Below are 18215 nucleotides of genomic sequence, written 5' to 3'. Positions count from 1 at the left end.
CTCACCTTATATTTGCTACTTTCACAATTACTTGTGGAGAAAAATTCTAATCTAAGTGTCGGGTTAAAGTATTATTAGCCTCTGAAAACAGTGATGAACTATTTCAGTACTGAATATAACCATATAAAAGTTAAAAGCAACTGTGATTTTTTTAATTAAAGTGTGGCGGAGACCACATAGGGACAGTAACACAATTCACTATGTATAGCCAATGTTGTTATCGCTCCACGTTATGTACGGAACTTGGTTGGGTTATCAGGGCAGGGTCCCTTTAAGAGTCCTTGATTGTTGATGACGTCATAGCCCTGCGACGAGGCCGAGTCCCTCAGTCCATGCGGAGAGTTAATAAAGCTAACACGTGTTTTACTTTGCTGCTATGAAAGTCTCGCAGTCTGTTTATTTCCAGCGACTCCCACAAAAGCAAGGTTTTACCAGGAATCAAATTTAGATCTATTATCATATCAAATACCAATTAAAACCCAATTGCAAAACAAAATCTGAATCAGCTGAATCTAGATTATTTTGGATTTCAGCAATTTCTCATCCCTGAATAGCTACCATTTGTAAATCAACAGATGTGATCGGTTATTGGGTACTAAGACTTTATTTGCAGTGTTAACCAAACAAGAGTTAGATTCAGTACAAAAATACTGATGTGAACCTAAAGGCCATATACTTCACCAAGTGATAAACCCATTTATATAATCATTAGTTGTGTATCAAACACTGAACTAAAATGGATTAATTGTATTGGCTTTTAGAAGGGGACTTCCATTAGTCGGCGTTGTGAATTCCCTGAACAACTGTACTCTGTTTGATCCACATCTACTGTAGTGAAAACAGCTTAAATTTGAAGGTACATTCATATTGACTTCTACTTGAGATATGGTGATTATATTTATGACTAAAAACTTCTTGTTCTAAAAATTGGTTATGATGGACTGGCCAGTCAAATCTCTGAAGGAACGGCCTACAGCAGAAAACTTACTATCCACAGTTACATCACCGTAGTGTACCCTAGTCACCAAAGAATTGCATGGACTGCATGCAGTATCTGTAATATATACAAAACTAACCATTTTGCTACATTGATCTTCATATCAGCCACAGTAATCCTAAATGTTACATTTCTCGTTAAGCTGATATTATTTTCAAACATAGCAGCCTGCATTGGAAGGCAAGAGCACCAAAAAGTTATCGCTAAACTAGTCATGCACCAATGCTCCTTTGGCAGTGGATTAGTTATCGTCTAAGCAAGTTGAAAGTCATGCTTCAGGATAGTTTGGTTAGCCAGGCCCACAGGTAGGCAATTAAATATAATCTTGCCAAAGCTCTTTCCAAAACTTCAATACTGGCAGCTTTGTAGCGCCAACGCCACCTCCAACTACATTACCTGCGTGTTAGGGTGCCTCTGTCTTAAATTAATCTTTGGGATCTCTACACCAATTAACTGAGGTAATAAGAAAGCAAGGTTTTTAGGTTAACATGACAATGATCAGTATAAAATGTATTATGACTAAAATGCTACATTAATGGAATGGATATCAGATTTTGTATTTTAGGTATGAAATGAATCAATATTTTTGGCAATGGTCTTGTTATCAATAACATGTGTGGCAAATTCATCAGAATCCAACACTCTTGAAGGTCGTAAGTTGTGAAGACAAATCTTTACCCCTGCATCGCCAGGGCTCATAGTGCATTTTAAAATAAATCTGTTATTTCTTGTAAAATCATAGGAGGTAGAAATTGGTCCTCATTGCACGCATTTTGTGGGCAAAAAACGGGCGTAATGAAGCTCAATTTCAGGGACCAACGTGCTACGCCCCAAGACCGCCTGAAAAATATCTGACCCAAAATTGGATCATAGAATCATAGAATGGTTAGAGCACAGGAGGCCATTTGGCCCGTCAAGTCCATGCCATCTCTCTGCAAGAGCACTTCAGCTAGTCCCACTCCCCCGCCCTTTCCCCATAGCCCTGCAAATTTTTTTCCTTCAGGTATTTATTCAATTCCCTTTTGAAAGCCGTGATTGAGTCTGCCTCCACCACCCTTTCAGGCAGTGCATTCCAGATCCTAACCACTCACTTTGTAAAAAGGTTTTTCCTCATGTCGCCTTTGGTTCTTTTGCCAATCACCTTAAATCTATGTCCTCTGGTTCTCGACCCTTCCACCAATGGGAACAGTTTCTCTCTATCTATTGTGTCTAGATCCCGCATGATTTTGAACACCTCTATCAAATCTCCTCTCAACCTTTTTAGCTCTAAGGAGAACAACCCCAGCTTCTCCAGTCTATCGACGTAACTGAAGTCCCTCATCCCTGGATGGATTCTTGTAAATCTTTTCTACACCCTCTCTAAGGCCTTCACATCCTTCCTAAAGTGCGGTGCCCAGATTTGGACACAATACTCCAGTTGAGGCCGAACCAGTGTTTTATAAAGGTTCATCATTAATTCCTTGCTTTTGTACTCTATGCCTCTATTTATAAAGCCCAGGATCCTGTATGCTTTTTTAACTGCTTTCTCAACCTGCCCTGCCACCTTCAACGATTTGTGCACACATACCCCCAGGTCTCTCTGTTCATGCACCCAATTTAGAATTTTACCCTTTACTTTATATTGCCTCTCCTCGTTCTTCCTCCCAAAATGAATCACTTTGCACTTTTCTGCGTTAAATTTCATCTGCCACTGGTTGGGCCATTTTTCAGGTGCCATGGGCATCTACCTAAAACAGGCTTTAGGCCTCTAGCATATGCTAATAAGGGACCTAATGTTTTCCAGGCAACAATAAAAAGTTAAGTAAATGAATTATATTTTTTTAAATCATGAGGAGCCAGGAGGAGCTCCTCCCAGCTCAACGGCACTTTTGATAGTGGGATAGGGGTTGGCTGTTTCCACCGCCTAACCCACCGCCCCCCCCCACCCCAACTAACCCCCGCGTGCCCTCCCCCCCCGGCCTGGCAGTTACTTGAGAACCGTTACCAGTGAGGCAATCGGCCCGAAATTCATTGTTAGCGATAGGTGGGCTGCCTGTGGAGGCCCAACAAGCATTAACAACTCCCCCAAATTATTGAAATGAGGCCTGAGGCCCAATTTCAGGCTGGCCTTGGGCCTCCTCGTTGAGGCAAGTGCTGCGCTTATTCAAGGCCCAAATGAATTTTAAGCACTGGCATTTGATCCCAGTTGGCAAGGTTACCAGCTTTAGGTCTTGATCATTACTCAGAGAAAGAAGCATCCGTCCTTTCCTATATTGTTTAAACACACTTTCCATAAATACACCCATGAATTGGATTCCACCCTGTTCAATGAGGACAGTTTGTATGCAGGGGTCTATGCAGGAGGAACCAATTAAATCGCTGATTATCCTAATAGGCTATTAGTCAATACATTAACTGGGAACGGCTGTCCTGTGGTAGCTGTAAGAATATTTAACAGTCAGGGGATCTTCTGTTAACACCAATGCAGTGAATTCTACATCTTTTCAAAACTAAAAATGGGGAAGGAAGGTGTTGACTGTTAATAAATTAGAATGAAAAACAGTTTCAGCAGCATTATAACAATTAGCAGGCTCGAGTTAGAAAAGTGAACTAAAAAAAGGATAAATCTGGAAATCAACATTCTCCGAGTAACTGAACTGTTTGCTTGTAGTTCTAGACCATAATCCACATTTTGCAGCAATCTCCACGCTAGTCATTTGTCCTTATTCTCAAGTTGCCATTATTTTTAATAAACTAACACACACACGCAACCTTGAATTTGTTATTTATATATCTATAACATTCTTGGAAATAGTTTTTCAAAATACCTATTTTCTAATTCTATCAATGAACATCAATGTTATAGAGAAATATGACTACTTTGGAATTAAATTCTCAACAGGTTTGAAGAAAGTCCTTCTTTCAGGTTTAGATTGAGAGTAAAATATACATTAAAAAAACACAATTCATCAGAGACTTAAAATGGAATTATTGACAAGCCAGCATACATCTATTTTCAGGCCATATCTGCACCACAGGCCTTCCCCAGTGTTGTTAGTAACCATGTCTCCACTTCCTCGGCACTGTGCAAGGAGGAGGAGTTCATTCCCCTTCATTTTCTTGAGTTTCCCTTCAAATATTCTCTTCAAACATGAGTAGTAATAACTTTGCAAAGCAATGGCTACAAAAGAAAAGCAGATCCTCATCCCCCCAGCTCATCACAAGTTCAGGTGCACCTTTTGTTTTATCAGACACTTTCAGAAAGATACCCAGGCACTAACCTTTTTTCTGTGCAGTCACATCCCAAGCACTAGTTCAAATATGAGCGTCAAAGCACAAGCTTTTGCGCAACCATGCTATTTGACAGAGTTAGTAACTCTAACTGGTGCTGAATGGGATTGGATGGGGGAAAGGCTAGTAAATATTGGTTTTGCTCTGTATTTGTACTATGTATTTGATATGTAGTTAGTGCTATTTTTATGGCAATATCAATCTTTATACTGAAACATCTAAAATGATGAAACAAGGAACTGACTACAGAGTGATGTGATGACTATAAAGGATCTGCATCGCCATATTAAAATTTTAATTTGTTCTCGTTGTCAATTAGTTTAACATTGAGCATTGGCTTTTTAAAACAAAGTTATGCTCTATATTAAATGCCATCTATTTTATTTGCCCTTTTATAACAATCAGCTGTGTGTAAAATGCATATATAAACACACAAATACACATACACACACAAAATATATATATATATATATATATAAAATACTTACGACTTTTTAGAAATACAAAAATCAGGAAAACGAATTCTGTTTGTCAAGGTTGGCATGGCAAAGTAATATGTTGGGGGAGAGGAAAAAATAAATTCTGCTGTGACACTACTCCAGTCATACTGTATAATGTTCTCTCCTGCCCCCCTTTGGCCTGATCCTCAGTATCAAATGTGATTGGTTTAATGCTGGAAATAATGGAACCTGAGCCTGGGTGAGCTGTGTTAGTACTCTCGCCACTTCATGCAATTTGATGAGGTGGGATTGTAGAAGCCAAGAATTCGTTTACCAATGTATAAATAAACTCTTTAGAGATCTAAAATATACTTGAATCTACAGCTTGAAGGCAGTGTAGAAACGATCAGCTAATAATAGGATTTGAAATTTGCCTGGAAAATGTAGCTTCGCATTGTTGGAAAAATGAAACTTGGTAGATTTTAAGAATCAGACATCTATAAAATGCACTTAATTGTAACAAATCATTTCTTTAGAAGATATTGCTGGCTTTTTGAACAACAGTCTGTTCATATTAATCAAATTAGTCTGTACTTTATGCATTTTGCCATGCTCACACATTGATACTCTGCAGGTCTAAGAACAGCTTGATGCACTGTCCTTCCTGTGGGGTCACTGGTATTTCAATCTGCATTGCTGGGTCTTTATGTTGACTGAACATTTACTGCCAATGCTAATTAGCACATTTTCACATTTCCAAATATCTTTAAAAATTGCAAGGACCAGAACTGCCGTGTAAGTTATTTGAATGTAGCGTATAAATGCATTTCTGGGATTGTCTGAAGGCTGTATTTTCTGAAATGGTTGAATATAATTTTAAATAGGGGTGTTTGTTAACTGTGATCATCAACAATGAGGCTGCGTCTTAAACCCTGCCATGGTGCAGTTGATTGAGATTTGCTGCTTGTACAAACTTTTAAAATTGAGTATAAATATATTCAAAGGATGTGCTGTCCTGGCAAGATGCCATAGGTCTTGTTTATACTGACACAGACAGCTCAAATTGAATGTTAAATATATCTAAACACAGTACTCACTGAACCCGAATTGAACTGCTCATTAACTCATTACAAATCAGATTCAACTTAAATAGTAAAAATTAAAGATAAATAAAAATCTCTTTTACTTTAAGAGGACATGAATAAACACTTGGCAATTGCCTAATTACTAAACATTTGACGAACATCTAATGTAATAATTAATTAGTCTCCACTGACATAGTGCAAATTGTTTAATGACTACACAAGTGGCAAGAGTAATGGGTTTATTGCAAAACAATGATGAGCATTTATATACAAAAATGTATTTACAGCAAACCAAACTAATTATTATGAATCTTGGCAAAAGATTACAAATAGAGAAAAGGTTATGGGGGCCTACGGTATATATTTGTGCAACTGCCAAGGTAATCTGTGCTCAGTTTACTCATCAATAGAATCACCATAAATCATGGATCCTCAGTGTATTCCATTTATAATGTTCCAATGGAATGTATTTCGCAGTGGTTGTTTGAAGGAACTTTGATTGTGGAAAGTTTTTATTACAAGGTCACCTGAGACAGTTCTTCTGTAACATCTCATTTGTGCTCTTGATATAGAAGGGTGAAAACGGGGATGTGAGAAGATACAAAAATAAAACCACAGACGTGATTAGAAGAGGCACAGCCTGAAATCGGAAGCACTTCGTCAAAAATTAAAGGTTATCGTCAGCCGATCTAGGGTTTAGCTTGGTACATTTTAATACAGCATACAAACTAAAATGTATGAGAAATCTACAGCAGCCTTGAGAGGGGAAGTTTGGAGGAGAGAGTTGTATTACAATTGGCACTGTTTGGGATAAATGTGGCAGTAGAAGTGGCTTTGACAGTTTAATTTTTGTTGAGATTGACAGGGGTTCTGTTGCTCTGGTAACAGTTACACGGGGAATGCAATACTGATTGGCCCGTGATGACTAAAGTGTGGACTGATGAAAAACAATTCCACACTTTAGAGGCCACACAAGTATTATAAATTGCAACTATGTAAGATTTATTGGCTAGCTGAGGTGAGCAAAAGAAAGCCAGACAACCAGGTGAAATTATTAATAGAATAAAAACAGAAAATGCTGGAAATGCTCAGCAGGTCAGGCAGCATCCGTGGTGCGAGAAACAGAGTTAATGTTTCAGGTCGATGACCTTTCGTCAGAATTGGAAAAGGTCATTGACCTGAAACGTTAACTCTGTTTTTCTCTCTCCACAGATGCTGCCTGACCTGCTGAGTATTTCCAGCATTTTCCGTTTTTATTACAGATTTCCAGCATCTGCAGTATTTTGCTTTTGTATTAGGTGAAATTATTGTTGGCTGCAGAAGCCACAAAGAGGACTGTCTCGTCAGGCAGTCAATAAAACTCTGAATTTAAAGACAGAATTCACTTCAGCGCACAGCTAAAATTCATTCAATGATCTTGAGGTGGGCTCCCCAAGATTAATCCCTTGGTGATGAATCTGGGGCACGGTGGCATAGAGGGGACTTGTCCTTCCCTTCCTCCATCACCTGTTGGGGCCTTACCAATTTTATCCTTCACCGAGGCCCAGATGCAAGTCCATGGCATTGGGGGGGGGAGGGGGGCAGGGTGAGTGGGTTGGGGGGTGGGTGGGCAAAGGGGGGCTGGCATATAGCAACTCCAACTAGGGCAAATCAATTTAGGAGTCCGGGTCTGGAAAGAGCACAGGAGCCTCATTTCAATATTGAAATAAGGCCTACGCTCATTTTAGGTGGCCACCGGTCCAGCTAAAAAAGAGTCCCCAGCCAATTGAGCAGTGGCCTGAACACTCGTGCACATTGGGCACAGGCCTCCACACTCCTAAAGTGGTTATTGCTGCGCTTGTTTTAGGCCCATAAAATGGGTGCAACCATGTTAAGTATAGATCACTTTGGCAGCACGAACAATTTGAATCAATGTTACCTTTTGTGAAAGCTTCCATTATTCAGAGAATCCGAAAATATGGGAAACACAGCACAGAATGAGACAGCTTTTAAAAGTAAAAAAATTACATGCAAAGTTTATTTTCTAATTCGGGGTGTGTTTTCCTCCTGCCTTTTTTATGGAATCTCCTTTCTCATCTTTTCTTTCCTATTTTGTATCCTATTCTTTCATCTTTTCTCCTTGTTTTCAAATCCCTCCATGGCCTCGCCCCTATCTCTGTAATCTCCTTCAGCCCACAATCCCACCCCCCACCCAGAGATATCTGCTGGCCGCTTGAGCATCCCTGATTATAATCGCTCAACCATCGGTGGCCGTGCCTTCAGCTGCCTGGGCCCTCAGCTCTGGAACTCCCTGCCTAAACCTCTCCGCCTCGCTACCTCTCTTTCCTCCTTTAAGGTGCTCCTTAAAACCTACCACTTCGGCCAAGCTTTTGGTCACCTGCCCTAATTTCTTCTAATGTGGCTCGGTGTCCATTTTTTTTGTCTTATAATACTCCTGTGAAGCGGCTTGGGATGTTTTACTACATTAAAGGCGCTATATAAATACAAGTTGTTGCTGCTGTTGTTATGTCTTACTTTTTTTTAATCTGGTTCCTTTTTTGAATCATCCCTTTTCTTTTGGTCACTGACATTTCCCTCAGTGTTTAGTTTTGTCGCAATGTGATCTTTCCGCTAATTATGAAATTTCTTATAATTCTTTGTAGGTAGTGATTCTTTACATTTTGACTAATCACACAGAATCACACAAAAACCCCACAGTGCAGATAGAGGCCATTTCGGCCCATCGAGCCTGCACCGACACATATCCCACCCGATCCCCGTAACCCCAACACATATCCCACCCTATCCCTGTAACCCCACCTATTTAATCCCCCTAACACTAAGGGTCAATTTATCATAGCCAATCAACCTAACCCGCACATCTTTGGACTGTGGGAGGAAACCGGAGCACCCGGAGAAAACCCACGCAAACACGGGGAGAATGTGCAAACTCCACACAGACAGTCGCCCGAGGCCGGATTCGAACCCGGGTCTCTGGCGCTGTGAGGCAACAGTGCTAACCACTATGCCACCGTGCTGGTCCTAAATTTAAAGAAATGTCTTAGCTCCCTTTCAATCTAAGCTGTATATTTTTTTATTCTCCTTCGCTCAGCAGTAGCTCCTTCTCTTGTACCGGTAACAGATCAGTGGGATCTATGAAGGCGTTTCCTTCCTTTTTACCTTAGCTGCAATATCTTTGAGAAAAGAAAATTCCTCTCTGAGTAAAGAGCGACTGTGGGCTTGAAGCTTTGCTTCTCTGTGAAAGTTTTCCTACGTGCTGCTTAATTTGCTGCAAATTCTGGATGCAGAGTAAAGCTCCCTCTACTCTTAATAATATACCTTGACCACTATCTCAGAACAGCACCTCTAATGGTCTTCCCATTTCAGACACCCGTCTCTCTTGCTGCCTGTGCTGAGAATCCCAATTCCTGTTGAATTATGGGTCGTGTCAAGCTGCATGCTCAAGCCCAGTGGAATTGCTTTGCAGTGGCTCAATCTCATTTCTGCAAGAACCCTTTGCAGCCTGCGTGGATTTGAATGCAGACCTCAGAGATGAGTTCTAACCTATTGCTACTGCCAAATAATAAATCACAAAAATACATGGACAATAGAGTGAAATGCTAGGGAAAGTATTGTTAGATGCAATATCTGAGGTGCTAATCGGCCCTAATAAAACCAGTTTGAAATGCAATATTTAGTATTTTTCACTGCTGCCTCTTTCTTTGTATGGATGCCGCTCAAGGGCACAACAGTCCTTTAATTAAACTGTGGTCCTGACAAGATGCATCATAATTGCCGATTGCATTCATGAGGAGATATGTCCTCACTGGCAGTTGTGGGGAGAACCCATGGCTGCCTGTCTCACTGCCAGTAAAAAAAAAGTTTACAGGTTTTTGACAAATAAGGATGACTGACAGTTTTTTGTGAAATATTAAGATCAGTTAATGAAGATTCATTCTGGATGCAAATGGTGCACGAAATTTGGAAATCAATTATTAATCATATACAGAAAGGCACAGACAGAATTAAAGAATAAGATGGCTAGAGGCATGCAATATCAGTAAGCACTTGCCTACATCCATGTAGGAAAAAAAGTAACTTCCTTCTGCGGGGGAGGTGAGTGAAGGGGCAAATTTGTCTGAAGCTTGAAAAAGCTTATGTATTTTCTTGACACAGATGGGTCCTAATACACTGTTGGTAACTATAATGTTAGTGTTCTTTTCACTGTATAGAAAAATGGCAGTAGAGCTATATATACCAACTGAGAGACAGGGCCAACTCTTGGTGCAAGTAAATGCATATCATTAATGAAAGTGGAATCGATTTTTTCCTATTACCCAAGTACCAATGTCTGATTTCAATCAAAGCAGTGGGATTTTTTTTTTATTAGTTACTGATGTAATGATACGTGAATTATCTCCTCCTGGCCTGGCAAATTTCAATCCCTAACTGCTACAACTCAATTAGGAAAAAGAATAGCTCTACTATATTTTAAACACACTCGCACATGCTCACCTCCTTGTATGATATTTTATCGTTAATTTTAGGTCTAAGAAGCAGTTTCTAGCGAAAAAAAAAGATTGAAGTTCTGAAGTCAGTATATATTTTCTGTTAGTGCTAACTAACGTTAGTGTGCTAGTTCATCAAAGACAGCCAATGCATCAGCTGCCTTTGCTGTGTACCTTAGACTCAGAAGCGAATTCCTTTAGCAGTCTCTCTGCCATGCAGCATCGCAAGCAAACTGGCAAAATTGTCGAAACTCATCAGCATTCTTGTTGGGGAATTTTATTAAAGATGTGCAAACTGGCTTGGTTAAAATTTCGGCATGTGATGCCACTTCCGTCAAGTTTGAACTCAATTTTCCGGACGCTTTGTAGTTAGACTCAAACAGAGAAAGAAAACAATGGCTTACCGATGTTCAATACAGGTTAATTTGTAAAGTGTTTAAAAAAAGGGCTATAACCTTTGCTCCCATTATTGTGAATTTACACCAAACTGAAACCTACAGAACTGACTTAACTTCCACACACCGCTATATTTTGCATACATCATTTACAGTATTCACATTGCTATTATATAGCATTGTACACAGGACAGGTTTACTTTAATATCTACAGTATATATGCAAAACACTCCATTTTGTTCAGGTTAATTGGAAAAAAGATTCAGTTATAAACAAGTATTGCATGGCTTTATCAAATGGGATGGAAAATATCCAATACAGAAGTGCCATATTAATATTGGCTGCATATACATAAGGCATTCATAATTAATTTAGCTCGCTCTACTAGTCATCTTAATGGAGCATGAGTGCATCATTGCCCATGCTTCCAAAATTTCTCCCAGGACCAAACCAGTTTAATGTACTATCTTACAGATGCTGCATTAACATGTTTCAACTTATAAAAAAAGCAATTCAAGGTGAATGTGCAGATCTGCTGACTCTTTTCTTCCAGCCTACCAACAGATACTTACATACATGTTCAAAAAATTGATCCAAATGCTAGCTATTTAAATCCAAATACGCTACAGCGTCCCAGAGTCTCACATTAATCTTTGTGCAGTTAAGAGTACATGGTATAAAACTGAATCAAATCTCCATGTTACGGACTTACATAAAGTGTAACAAAGATTTCAGTTTTTGCGGTTCTGTTAAAATTGATGACTGTAATTTGGACAGCTCTAGTGTTACAACAATAGCATTTAGTGACTCAGGCAAAGCATCTCCATCACAGTCACACAATAGTACCATTACATTATTAATTTATTATAAACGATGAGTGGTGAACTGCCTCATTCTACTAGGAGGCGAAGAAACAAAATCAATAAATAACTGGGATGCTACATTTTGGCAATTCCTAGGATACCCAGTTTTAATCATTTCAACACAAGTCACTGACTCTCTTTTTAATAGCTCAAGATAGTAGGTCCCCATGCATTTATCATTAGAATGCATAAAATTTTCATATAACTTACCTTAGGTTGGAGATTTGGATGAAGCAATACATAACCATTAGGATCAATGGCAAAATAATATCCATTAGGCCCAAGCTGTTATAATACAAAAAAGGACTTTAATAATGCAACAATATAGTTTACATCCAAAATAAAAGAAAACATTTAAATTACTTCAATAATATTCAATATAACGTGTATGGTCTCCATTTCATTCAGACTGTGGTAACATTAATTTATGATTTTCTAAAATATAAACATTGAACAATTTTACATTTTCAAAAGGTTACAGCTGCACTCCTTAGAGATTAGATCATTTTTATGCTATCATTTCATAACTGTAACTATGTACAATTACATATTAAAGGCAAAGTAATCAGAACACATTCAAAATCTGAGGGGAGCCAACACTGAATCTCAGCAGTAAATCCATTAAACGCCTTGTATAATTTTCAACTTAAGTCTACTTTAATTTTTGTGTTAACTTACAATTTCATTTGTTAATTAAGCAATTTAATGATGTAAACCAACGTTGAAGAAAAAGCAGTGATATTTTCTTCATGAGCATCAACCACATAACCTGTTGGACATTGCAAACTTCAGACAACATTAACCTGTATATAGAGCTGAAGAGTACAGATAACACACACAAGATAGAGTGCGCAGGATAATGGACATAGGGAGAAAACTCTACAATATGCCGCGTGGAAAACTGCATATTGTAATTCAGAAGTAGGGCTGAATGGTGTACACAAAGTGAAAATAAATGAGCATATAGGATTTCTGAGCTATACTTACAGTGTAACGAGGTGTGAGTCTCTTTACATCCGCAAGAGACACATCAATGCCCATCACTCCAAGAATCAATTGGTTCTGAGAAGTAAAATAAACAAAATAATGATCAATATCTTTCAAAAATGTACGTTTTATTCCCCCATTATATTTTCTTTCCATCTTAAACTTATCTTTGTATCAAACTATTGGGCAACTTTTGTACTGAGTGAGGTGGAGCCGGGCAGTGCTTTTTCACCAGGTGTCAGCGTTAAACCAGTAGAGTGTGGCAGGTGTTGGGAATTGTAGACTGACTTTTACTAAAACCTTTCTGGTGCCGCACTGTTATACTGATATCAGGAGGAGCTTTATTACTGTCATATTATCCCATAAAAACCAAAATAAAAATAAAACATTTATACTTCAATTTTTCTTGTCCTATTTAAGTGCCTTGGGACATTTTACCACGTTAAAGGCGCTATATAAATGCAAGTTGTTGTTACTCTCTGCATTCTACTTCCCCATTCTCTTTCCATTCTATTTTATGTTAGCATTATTTTTGCTCAATTTCTAATTAATATAACCTACTCTAACCTTTTCCAAGCTCTTTTCACTTAAATATCTCACTTACAGCTCTTCCATGGCCTTTTTTTTGCCCTGCCTCCCAACTTCCACCATCAATTAGCTGATGAAACAACTTCATAAGACAGTTTTTCAGCCAATCAGAGCACCGATGTATAAACATTGGTTGAACCGATTATCTTATTGGTGGCCCAGGGACCTAGACGTGCATCTGGATGATGCGCGGCATTATAATTGCTCCAAGAGTGAAGTGCCCCCACCCTGATTAAATACCGCACAGATTGGATACATAAGCCCTGAAAATCTGAAGCCATTCTGGTAGCGTCTCACTGTTACTCCAGTAGGAATCAGCTGGAATGGCCGCATACTCTGCCAGTACACGGATGCTCCATCAATGCCAGGGAGTGGGGCCACGGGGCGGGGGTTGCTGGGGTGTGGCGTTTAGAAGGACAACATTCCTGCGTCCTGACTCTCAGTCAAGTCATGATGTAACATGAGGAGGATGCGAATTGAAAAAAATATATATTTATAAAGAGTCCCCTTACAAAGGGAACGGCACGGACATGACATTTTGTCTCTGAAGGCCATAGGTAAGATGTGATGGCTTTTTAGCTGAGGGTAAAAAGCGAGACCATTGTAAGGAAGTTAGGGAAGACCCAGAGGGCAAATCACCCTGCGACCGAACTCAGCAACTGTAACACAAGGTCTCCCGCAGCCCTTGCATTATCGTGCATGTTGTCTGTGAGTATCATTTCCTATAATAAAATCTGTAATATTAAGACTCTGTGTTGGTTCCAAGCTGGTCCTTCAAGAAGTACTGATCAACACACATGTTTAAGATTTTTGCTACAAATAGCAAACAGAAGAAATCTGCTCTGAATGTTTGTGAGAATTCCTATTCTTTTTCATGGAATTGCTATCTCAGTGCAGTGCTAAATATTATTTGCAGCAGAGTACTATAGCTTTGATATGGTGTCGTTCCTACAAGTATTTTAGAAGGAGACTCAATTGAAAGTTCATACACAGTAAGTACAATATCTGTATATAGAATAATGACAGCCTGTACTAAACTCTCCTGCTAGACAACATACCTGGTTTCCACTAGCATCTTTAGTCAGGTTGAAGACTGGCAGTGTTCCTGTGATAACAAGACCGAGTTCCTATTGTAACGGTAAAGTGACAGGCACATATAGACAGACAGGAATACAAGACACACACACAGATGCACATAGAAACAGCAACAGGTTAGAATATCTATAGAAATAATTCAATTAAAACATATTAATCAGGCACAAGTGAACAAAACAACTCAAATTCCAAAGATTGCTGCTCATCTGGAAGAAGACATACATCATTCAAGTATTCAAGCACTATAAAGTATCACGGACTGTATCACATCCCTTTCATTTTCATTGTGTTCATTGAATTACACTGATGAAGGGTAAATCTGTTCCAACTAGTCTGCACTTCATGAATATTAATACGAGAGAGCCGAAGAATTAGGACTGTCACACCATACTATGTGGCACTACAATTAATTTAAACAAAATTCCTTCAAGGACAGCCGGAGTGACAAAATCAATGCTGGGTTATGCAGTAATCCCTGCTGGGACATGCAGGTGGGACAATGATCGAGTTTGCCTGTGATGCCTGCCACGATTGAATAGGCTGCCAGCACTTACTGTCTAGGCTCCCACATGAAGAAAGCTCAGTTGCGTGAGATGCTGGAGAACTCTGATGTCAATACATCATATATCACCATGAGTCAGGACAGGGGAAAGAAAATTCAAAAAAGCAACATAAATATCAAATGTGAGCTATACTTCCTGGTACGCAGATAGTTTTATTCAAATGGACAATGGACGCCACACGAGATATTGTTAACTACTTCAATCAGTACATGCCATTTCTTTTTTTCTTTGTGTATGTGTGTGTTTTGAGAATGCAACTTCTTTTTTGAGATGTTTTCTCTCTTTCCTTTTTCTCGAGTGTACCTGTGCCAGGTATCACCAACGGGGATTGGGCAGTTAATCTTCTGCTTGGCCTCTGCCACTGCTGCTCTGAAATCAGCTGCAGGGAAGTACATGACCTGTTGTAATTCCAGTTTATAATTTTCCCACTCACAATGAGGAAGTATCTCTGCCCAACACCTCCCCAGGAAGCACAGCTAAGATTAGGAACTCAACCTAGAGGTGATCGTGGGCAGAAACCTCAATGCTGGAGCTCGATTATGCTGTGCCATCCTACCATCCTTTACCACATTTAATAGAAGTAAAAAAGCTGAAGGTCAGTACCACTCATTAAGATCATTGTTCTATCTCCTCCGCACCGTGATCGTAAAGCCCTGGGCAATACTGTGGTCTTAGCACAAAGAAAATGTGATTCTACAGTGCTTGTAACGTACATAGAACTACATAGAAGCTACAACATGAAAACAGGCCATTCGGCCCAACCAGTCCACGTTGACATTTACCCACCAAACAAGCAAATAGTCCCTAATCACATTCACCGACAGAGTTTAAAAAAATTTAATAATAATCATGGGCGATTTCAACTACCCCCAAATAAACTGGCAAGAGGAGGTTGGGAAAGGGGGAAAGGCAATGGAGTTTTTGCAGTATGTTCAGGACTACTTTCTTACCCGGTACATAATAACCCAACAAGAGAGGAATCACTGCTGGATCTAGTAATGGGAAAGGAACCAGAGTAGATAAGAGAAGTAGGGGAACAACTAGGCAATAGCAAGCATAACATAATAAGGTTCAAAATAAGATTGAGAAAGACATAAGTAAGACAAAGTCCAAAGTAATAGATTGAAAAAAAGCTAATTTTGAGGGGATGAGAATGGAACTAGGGAAGATAAACTGGAAAAAAAATTGGCAGGCGAAGAGACAGAACAGCAGTGGGAAATATTTAAAACAGTGATCAATACAGTTCAAGAGAAATATATTCCACTAAAAAACAAGAACAAACTAGCCAATAATGAAACACCATGGATGAATAAAGAGATAAAAGTAAAATTGAAACTAAAGAAAAAGGCATACACTAGGTAGATGGACAATAAAGGAGAGGATAACATAGTAGACTCATGACTAAGGTCAGAGCATGTGGAGTCAGGGGACAAGTAGCAGAATGGATAGCAAGCTGGCTACAAAATAGAAAACAGAGAGCAGGGGTAAAAGGTAGTTACTCAGACTAGCAAAAGGTGGGAAGTGGTTTTCCACAAGGATTGGTGCTGGGACCACAGTTGTTCACAATTTACATTAACGATTTGAACTTGGGAATCTGAAGTACAATTTCTAAATTTGCCGACGATGCCAAATTGGAAGGTGTAGTTAATACAAAGGAAGAATGCAAAAAATACAGGAAGACATTAATAAAGTTGCAGAATGTGCGTGTAATTGGCAAATTAATTTCAATATAGATAAGTGTGAAGTGGTGCATTTAAATAGGAAGAATGAAGAGGCCACAGACACCTTGGAAAAATAAGTGTCTAAATGGGGTAGAGGAGCAGAGGAATCTGGGGGTACAGATATACAAATCATTAAAAGTAGCGATGCAGGTTAAGGCCATAAAAAACAAACAAAGCATTTCTAGAGGGATAGAATTAAAAAGCAGAGAAGTTATGTTAAACTTGTATAGAACCTTCGTTAAACCACATTTGGGAGTACTGTGAACAGTTTTGGGGTGAAAAATTCGGTCGCGCCCCCTTTGGGGCGCTAACTTCACCAGGGCGCTACTTTTAGTGCCCCGAAAAGGTTAGCACTTCTGCTCCGTAAATTGAGTGGTAGCGCCTCAAGCAGGAGGCTGGGCGCTACTGGAAGCGCTCCCCCTCCTTCCAGGGGCGCTACCATTCATTATCACGGCGTTACGCGCAACAGCGCCACGCACGTCAGCACGTAACTCTGCGGTATTACAGGCCTCCCTCCCCTGATTAAAGGGAAGGGGCCTAGCGCAGCACACACCAGGGCCCTGCTGGACCACCAGAGAGCGAGGTGTTGGGAAAACAGCCCGACACTCAAGGGGAGTGCCGGGCTGACCAATCGCGGCCGGCACCCCGCATGAAGAAGCAGAAGGGGGTAGGTGCTGGCAGGCGGCCAAAAAAAAATGGCTGCCCGGCACCTGCCCTTTAATTTGCGCTGCCGCAGCCACAAAAACACCACCCTGACCCTGTCGGACATATTGTCCGGCGATAAGTCCGGGGGCGCGACCGAAGTTTGCGGTCGGGACACGAGCAGGGCGCTGCACACGGCGATGACATCATCACCAGAGGCGCTACCACCGCCACTAACCTCCCGCTGAATTTCATGGGAGGCGTTAGCGGTGCCGTGCCCAGGCGCTGGGGGCTTTGCGCCCCGTTTGCGCCCCCCGAGGGAGCTAACGCGAGGCACAAACCAACCCAATTTTTCCCCCTTGGTCTTCATATTATAAAAAGGATATAGAGACACTGAAAATGGTGCACAAAAGATTTACTAGAATGATACCAGAAATGAGAGGTTATACCTATCAGGAAAGATTGAACAGGCTGGGGATCTTTTCCCTAGAAAAGGGAAGGCTGAGGGGTGACCTGATAGTGGTCTTTAAGATTATAAAAGGGTTGATCAGGTAGACATAGAGAAGGTGTTTCCACTTGCAGGCAAGACCAGAACTAGAGGTCATAAATATAAGATAGTCACTAATAAATCCAAAAGGTAATTCAGGTGAAGCTACTTTACCCAGAGAGTGATGAGAATGTGGAAATTGCTACCACAAGGAGTAGTTGAGGCAAATAGTATAGATGCATTTAAGGGGAAGCTAGTTAAACACATGAGGAGAAAGGAATAGAAGGTTATGTTGATGGGGTTAGATGAAGAGGGGTGAGAGGAGGCTCGAGTGGAGCACAAACACCGGCACAGACCAGTTGGGCCGAATGGTCTGTTTCTGTGCTGTAGACTCAATGTAAGAATTCCATTAGCTTTTGTTATTACAGCCTGATCAACCCAAGGTGGTGCCTTTAATGTCCTGTGAACCTGTACTCCTTGGATGTATGTTGTTGGGCTTTGTTGCTTTGTCTTGCTTTAGCCTTTTATCCATCATAATATTGTTCATCTCACTCTCAACCACTACAGAATACACCTCCTTTCCAATATTCTTCTC

At 40.1% G+C, this 18215-nt stretch overlaps 1 protein-coding gene across 7 annotated transcripts in view; it reads right to left on the bottom strand.

Annotated features, from left to right (window-relative positions):
* Positions 1 to 18215, bottom strand: part of LOC147105722 (voltage-dependent calcium channel subunit alpha-2/delta-1-like) — an 856467-nt gene that overhangs the window by 127633 nt on the left and 710619 nt on the right. For 5 of the 7 annotated variants that reach the window (XM_086010353.1, XM_086010355.1, XM_086010358.1 and 2 more), the window contains 3 exons: positions 14171 to 14239; positions 12525 to 12599; positions 11748 to 11822 (listed from right to left, as the gene is read on the bottom strand). In XM_086010353.1, coding sequence (XP_085866479.1) covers positions 11748 to 11822; positions 12525 to 12599; positions 14171 to 14239 — 219 coding nt within the window. Of the gene's footprint in view, positions 1 to 1393; positions 1451 to 11747; positions 11823 to 12524; positions 12600 to 14170; positions 14240 to 18215 lie in introns of all 7 variants that reach the window. The other 2 variants (XM_086010352.1, XM_086010354.1) reach the window with 1 other exon arrangement.

The sequence above is a fragment of the Somniosus microcephalus genome, chromosome 17, assembly GCF_052327205.1.
Source record: "Somniosus microcephalus isolate GS21.2 chromosome 17, FLI_Smic_1.0, whole genome shotgun sequence".
NCBI lineage: Eukaryota > Metazoa > Chordata > Chondrichthyes > Squaliformes > Somniosidae > Somniosus > Somniosus microcephalus.
The sequence above is the reverse complement of the archived record's forward strand: the minus strand, read 5'-3'. Positions and strand labels throughout refer to the sequence as shown.